Source organism: Leptodactylus fuscus, chromosome 8, assembly GCF_031893055.1.
Source record: "Leptodactylus fuscus isolate aLepFus1 chromosome 8, aLepFus1.hap2, whole genome shotgun sequence".
Taxonomy (NCBI): domain Eukaryota; kingdom Metazoa; phylum Chordata; class Amphibia; order Anura; family Leptodactylidae; genus Leptodactylus; species Leptodactylus fuscus.
The window spans coordinates 64,612,814-64,620,545 of NC_134272.1; the positions used below are offsets into that span (position 1 = coordinate 64,612,814).

The following is a 7,732-nucleotide window of genomic DNA, read 5'->3' on the forward strand; positions in this document are numbered from 1 at the left end:
TGTATTTTCTAAAAAAGAATATGCCTATTTGGATGGTGCCAACAGGTTCTGCAGTGTTGTACAAAGAATGGAATCTCTCACATTCCTGCCCATGATAGGGGTCATTATCTAAATTCCCTTAAGCATACACTTGTATACAGACATCAATCTTGAGACTTGACAGCTACACGTATGTAATGTGATCTAGAGTCCATGTTAGTTGTGCCTACTTATACTGCACAAGGAAATACAATAGTAATAGAAAAATGATAAGATATGCATTTGCTTAACTTTTTTTTTCTATTGACTATTCCATTAGACAGTGCATTGTTTGCACATCTGTACATGTCACAGACTATATTATTTGCTTGGTAAAGGTATATGCACTCATATAATTTCTGTGCACGTAATAATATATCTTATCTTACAGATACCATGCAGCCCAACCTGTTTGTTTGCTGCCTCCTTCTCCTTTGCTCCGCTCTGGGAGAAGCAGCCACAAGGAAGCCGAAGAAGCAGCCAGCACCTGATGCCAGCAGCAATGCCAAACCTGATTCTGAACCTACTGAAGGGTCTGTGACTCAACCCAAAACCCTTGCAAGAGGCAAGTGCCATTGTGTTCTAGAGGGGAGGTTACTCCCATATGTGTCATAGATTCAATAGAGTCATTATAAATGACAACACCTAAGAAACTGAGACCTGAGGACATTATGGTTAGTGTAATGGCATTGTCTCTGTTTTTTGCAGGCTGGGGTGACAGCATTGAGTGGGTGCAGACCTATGAAGAGGCTTTGGCCAGAAGTAGGGAAGCGTAAGTATAGGCCTTGTGAGATTAAATGTAAATTAAATATTAGGGCCATTCTTATCTTAGGTAGTCCATGCACATATTATACCATGCACGTGTGTGCGTTCACTTTTAATTCACTTATCAAATTCCCTTTACAGAAGGAAACCACTTATGGTGATTCATCACTTGGAAGACTGTCCCTTCAGCCAAGGTAAACCAGAATCCAGGATAGACCTTGTGTAGTAAAAAAAAAAAAAAAAATCCTAGATAAGTTTTCAGCAAGACCTTGACAATTTTTCTGTCTCATGCAGAACTGAAAAAAGCGTTTGCTGCTGATAATATGGCTCAGAAATTGGCTCGGGAAGATTTTATCATGTTGAACGTTGTGGTAAGTCTAAGGTTATAATGTCACTTGAACAGTCTTATGTAGCTTTGGTACATGAAAGGTGCAAAGAGGTATGGAAGAACTACTCCTTGGTAAACTTTGCGTTAAGTAGCCGACAAACATTAGGTATGGCGACTGAACCTGCTTATTTCTATGGGTTTGGCTGACCATCTAATGCAGGGGTAGGGAACCTTGGCTCTCCAGCTGTTGCAAAACTACAACTCCCAGAATGCATACTTGCTCTGCTGTTCTTGGAACTCCCATAGAAGTGAATGGAGCATGTTACGAGTTGTAGTTTCATAGCAGCTGGAGAGCCGAAGGTTCCCTACCCCTGATCTAATGTATATGGGGCCTCCCAACTTTCCATGCTGGCAGATATTGGGGGACATAATGATTGGGCAGTTGGATTTCATGAGCCACTACCATGGCAGATCATTTCTCCTTGCCCACATTCATGTACACATCTACAGCTCAGCCGAGCATGCACATGTTTAGGTGAGTTACATGGCATTCAACAGACAACTATGTCATATGTATGGCTGTCTTTAGCCATAAGACAGTAACAATAATCTTTCCTCCTGAGTGCACTTTCAGCTTACCCCCATTCCATCCCTGCCTAAAGGACACACAAAACCAGAGTATAAATTGGGGCAGCATAGCGGCTCAGTGATTAGCACTGCAACACTGGAGCCCTGGGTTCAAATCCTACCAAGGACAACATTTGCAAAGAGTTTGTATGTTCTTCCTGTGTTTATGTGGATTTCCTCCCACACTCCAAAGACATACCGATCGGGAAAATGTACATTTGCAGCAAAAAAAATAAATAAATCCAGAATACAAATCTTGTCATGCTGCACCCTGACTTCCAATGCACCGTCCTGAGTATTAACCCTAGAATATTGGTATAAGATTCCTGGATTTAATATAATACTAAAATCTAAGCCCTAATACTGCACCGTGCATTTAAAGCCATGACCTATTACGTATGTTTTTGGCAGCAACAAGGTTATTCTGCGTAAATTGGGGGGGGGGGGGGGGATTGTAGAAAGAAAATGCACAAAAATGAAACATTTTGAAAGTGAACCTAAAAATAAAATTGGGAACTTCAACAGTATGGAACAGATGTATACTGTTCACCACACATTACTTAAGGAGACGTCTTTCTTTACAGCACCCTGTAGCTGATGAGAACCAGTCTCCAGATGGATTCTATGTACCCAGAGTCATGTTTGTGGGTAAGGATTTCATCGATTGAAATATTGCTATTACATACTCTGCTTTTTGTCTCTACTTGACTTTTTATTCTATTGTATCTATGAAATGGAGATGTACTAGTTTAATGTAGAAGACTATAAGCCATTCAGGGTCTTTACTATTCTACGTTCTATACCACAGATCCATCAATGACTGTCAGGACAGATCTTGCAGGGCGGTACTCAAACAGACTGTATGCCTATGAAGCTGGTGATATTCCAGAATGTAAGTATAATCCAAAATACACATGCTGTATCTCCATAGACATTCAATGGGGACACAAAAATGAAAATCATTCAAGAACGGAAATTCTCATTTTAACCACTAAGACTGTGAAACTCAATGCAAATCACAACCCTTTTAATATGGGAGTGGCAGTGTTCAGAGGGTCTAGTTTTGAAGACCTAGCAAATGGCTGATTTTGCTGGAAAAAGCTGCAGACAGCTAGATGTGACTATTTAGGACAATGGTCGTCTATACTATACATGGACCAACCAATTCCACCACAGTAAGAAACCGTTGTATTTATGGGATTGCCACTCTCCATTTAGGCTTGTGATAATAGGACATATACACCTTATATTTCTTTGCCTGTTTATTAAGGCTGGAGACAGAAATGCAGCTTCTAATATTAGTCAATGAACCTCCATCGCTGTAGCCTGTCACTCCAACCATGTCTTTGGTTGTGTTTCACTTGCAGTTGTGCAGTTTTTGTAGGGTTACATTGTAGTAACTGTCTGTATACTTCTCTAATCCACAGTGATCACAAACATGAAGAAAGCTAAAATTCTGCTACACACCGAACTGTGAGCATCTGATCTGAGACGTTTCTCCAGTGCGTTGACGGTGACCATGATGCATTGAACGCCACCAAGACAAGAGACTATAGTAGCCCCATAGACAAAAAAAAAAAATCCTTATTACTACCGATCCAGTGTGTCAAAAACTCCGTTAACTTCCTCCCTCTAGAATGCAAAGTCTTCCCTACTGTTACAGTTTCCTACCTCTTGTATAGACTTCAGCTTGTATCATGTACTTGTTCTCTTATGGCCCAGACATCTTGATTCCCTATTTGTTATGTATGAACTTTGGTTAAATTACGTGCTTTGACTTATGCATGTGTTCAGCTAAATATCTATACTATTCGGTGACCGACATAGCGTTGTGCAAACATAAGAAACAGCCTTTGGTCAATATTAGTCTTCTTAGCAGATGATAGATACATTGAATGAATACACAGCACTGAGCTAGTAACAGCAGAAGTATGAAATGTTATGGCGGGTTCTCCTAATATTTTACTTTGACGTTGCTGATAATATTGCTGACAGTGGTCTTTGCACTCATCTTTTAACATTTCTATAATGCGTTCCTTAAATTTCCCACAAAGCATTGCTGCATCTATTTAGATGGTATGCCAATACACAACTGTGGGCAACTGGAAATTCTCATTTACTTCTCTTACCCATATACTATCTGGGCAACAGGTCACTCATGTAACTATAGACATTTTATACAAACTATTTACTATATATTTGTAACAAATAAACATGTTTTGTCTCAAACTTTTTCAACTTATATCTTCGATACGGTCAACTCCTTGCATTTTCAGTGCATATAGGACATATTGGGGGGACATATAGGCAACTGCAACACTTTAGTGGCAAACTATAAGCTAATTCAGACAGTACGAAACATGGCTATGTCAACTGCTTGACAACCAAACTGAGTTCACTACATCATAGATCAGTATGGAAATAATAACAGTAGATCACAGATCACTATTATGCAGTGAGTTCAGTTCAGCCAAGCTGTGGTCAATCCATCATGTGGATCCGTGTGACCTAGATGACCGAACACATCCACCTGAATGGGCCCTTAGGATATAGTTACACATGGCAGATTTATTTCAAAAGTTAAAAAACCCCCAAAACCGGCAAAATCTCCAACAAAAAAGCTGCGTTTCTGTAATGTGGGGCTTCAGTCTGAATTATCCTGCCCAAAATAAAATTTTCATTCTGTTGACCTGTCCAGCTGATCTCTGCAAGGCCCAGGTGTTGGACCCAGACAGATTATGTTCTAGTGTCAAAAGAATTTATTAACATATAGCAGGAACAGAAAATTACTGAAAATATCAAGGCAACAATAATAAAAATGGCACAAAATCCATGATATAATTAGAATACAGAAAAACTACTATATAGGTAAAGTGTGTGTATATATATATATATATATATATATATATTCTCTCTCTATATATATATATATATATTCTCTATATATCTGGCAGGGGATAAAAAGGCACAAAAACCAAAATCAAACATAAGGGGTATGAGTGGGTAGAGGGAGACAAAATATGAGCCAGAAAGAGACCCTATCTGAGTAAAGGGGAATAGGAAGCACATTCGATCTTATCACCCAATCATAGCTGAAGACAGTATGGCAGACCTGAGATATGTGGCCAATTGAACCAGGGCGTCCAGACCTTGTAAAAGATCTGATAGGTGTCAGCGATGGTGGCATTGATTTTTTTTTTTTCATGGAGCATGACCGTGTCAATTCGCCAAACTAAATCGGTCAACGACGTGAATCCAGGCAGCCATCAAAATGTACTGAAGTCATTTGAACTGAGCATATGTGAGGCCTGCGGGTTTAAGATTAAGAAGAAAGCTGGGGGCCGACAACGTGAATGACTGTCCCGAAATCCATTGTGCCTTTCAAAAGTGGTGGGCAGGACCATCAGATATGGATAGTAGCGCCTAGACAGAAACTTTCCATTATACTACAGTTCTGAGATACAGTAGTCAAATAGATTTTCAAAACAAAATGGATATCTTAGTCCTCTGTGTGCCCTCTATATGCGTGGATATGAAAGATGACAATGCGGAGTATCTGCAGCTGTAACTAGTGGGAGCTTTGTGCCAAGTGTGTTACTGTGTTCAATATATAAACCATATCCAATAAGCTTCTAAGTTCCCGGTACAAAAACAAACATTTTCCTTATACCAAGTTCCTTCTAGCAATTCATTGTTAGTAGTCTGTTGGGTAAGCAATGCTTCAGGTAAACTTAGAAACTCCTTTAACCTTTGCAAAAGCAAAATGACATAGACATGAGATTTATCAGAGGAAATATTTATTTTCCATACTCTTAACAGAAATGATTGGTTGCCTCCCCGCCATACAATACACTGCTCCTCATCCATGTCCTGTTGACAGGAGATTTTCCACCTGCAAGCAGCACTTACATTTAGTTTTGCTTTTATCTTAAAAAAAAAAAAAATGACCACAGTTATTGCTCTAGCATTTCTAATATCAATAATATAAATAGGGTTTCTTTATGTTGCAGAATACGACACACTTTTAGCTCTGGAATTGGTATAGAAATGACCTAATGCTCCATCATTTTATGCTTTTCCGTGTTCCTCAGGGGTTTTCGCACCATAAATATTGATACAATTTTGATAAGAACCAAAAGATGCGCCTTTGCCATTATTTTAGAAGCTCCGCTGACTTACCACTGTGTGAAGAATTAACAGCCCAATACTAGGTTATAGTGGGAGGCTTTAATGGCCGGATAACCAATGCATGTACTGGTTAATAAATTAAAGTTATCTTAAGCCTGGTTCACATCTGCGTTTGGGTCATTCCGTTCCCCTCTCCATACAAAAAATGCAGAGAGAAAAGTCCTGCAAGCAGCACTTTTCTCTCCGCAATTTTCATGCAGAAACTACATGGACCCCATTATAGTCTATAGGGTCTATGGGTTTCTTTAGGTAACCGTTTTTCTATGCGGAATAGGTTTCTGTTCAGGGGGTCCCCAAGCGGACTTCCTGAACGGAAACCCATGCGCAGATGTGAACCGGGCCTTAGAGTGGTTGTACAGACTGCAGGTCTTTTTTTTTTTTTGGTCAGTGCAAATCTGCACATGACCACTGAGACTAAATCGGTGGCCCTAGCAGTCGCGGGAAAGTGACCAGTGATGTCTGTAAGTGACTGGTCTCAGCAGCCAGGGCTCTATATATGCTATGTTACATTAGTAGGGCTGACAGTCTTAGGGCCTCACTTCCAGTAGAAGTTCTTTTCATATGGATGTAACAAAGACAACATAGGGGACCTCATAAAACAACTGGTATGGTTTCTATAGCCATGAAATGGAACAGATTGGGCAAACTTTAAACGCAAAGTGTAGCCTCAAGTCTGAACATCCCAATGTTTTCTTGCATGGATCTAGAGTATTAGAATGCAGCTCTAGATGGTAATAAGCTATAAAATATACCGTATATACTCGAGTATAAGCTGAGTTTTTCAGCACAGTTTCCCCCCCTTGGCTTATACTCGAGTGAATAAGTTTTCCCAGTTTTTGTGGTAAAATTAGGGGCCTCAGCTTATATTCGGGTCGGCTTATACTAGAGTATATATGGTACTCCAGTCTGCAGATGCTAAGCATTCCCTGCTTACTAGCAACTATAGCCTTTGCAAAAAGAACTGTACAAAATACAGCATTATAGAAGGTCAGTTGCAATGTGAAAGGGATTGTTCCTAGTAGTCAGAAGTTTCCCTTGCAGATCACAAAGTGTCCATCTGTTGGAATCTGCAACAATCAATTAAGATCAGTGGAAAAAAGCTAGCAGCAAGGGTGCATTCACACAGAGGAAAATGGCGCTGAATTTGAAGTGGAATAAGAGTCAGATTCAGCACTGAAAAAAAAGCCTCCCATTGACTTCAATGGTTTCCTTTTTCTGCTAGCACCCTTAGGGCTAAGTTCACACGGAGGGGCGGGTTTTGGCACGGAGAGTGACACCAGAGAAAACCCGCCTGCCATGACTGTTGCGGCCCCCGACAGTCGCGACTTCCTCCCCCTGGAGTCACCGAGCCGTGGAAACTGCCTGAAGAAAGGGCAGGCTGCTTCTTTTTTCCACTAGCGGCAAAGAACCGCTAATGGAAAATTGAAAGCTAGCGTTTCACATAGGGCCCCTGAAGGCGGATTTTGAGGCGAAATCCACCGTCAAAATTATGCCACAAATATGGTCCATTTTGAGTAATAAATCTCCCCCAATGTGTGAAAACATCTTTTTATACAGGTGTTACATCTTGAACCACACCCCTTCCACATATAGCCACACCCCCTCTTCTGCAATGTGCAGAAGTGTCTAACATATTTCATAAATGTGGCGTAAGTGGCACAAATTATGCAGAATTCTTCTTTTTATAAAATTCATGCATTATCTACAAACATACTAAACGCTGACAGATTTATTAGGGGTTGGAGATCACTAACCATTAACTTTTAATAGGGATATTCCCAACCCTGCAAATAATGGCGAGAGGAG

The 7,732-nt window shown here is 40.2% G+C and overlaps 1 protein-coding gene across 1 annotated transcript; it reads left to right on the top strand.

The window, feature by feature from the left end:
* Nucleotides 1-411: 411 nt before the first annotated feature.
* LOC142217028 (anterior gradient protein 1-like) lies at nucleotides 412-3,956 on the top strand. The gene is made up of 7 exons (XM_075285186.1): nucleotides 412-583; nucleotides 727-790; nucleotides 925-977; nucleotides 1,078-1,154; nucleotides 2,323-2,386; nucleotides 2,547-2,630; nucleotides 3,166-3,956. The coding sequence occupies exons 1-7, from the start codon at nucleotides 415-417 to the stop codon at nucleotides 3,213-3,215; spliced, it is 561 nt and encodes a 186-aa protein (XP_075141287.1). The 5' UTR covers nucleotides 412-414; the 3' UTR covers nucleotides 3,216-3,956.
* Nucleotides 3,957-7,732: the final 3,776 nt, after the last annotated feature.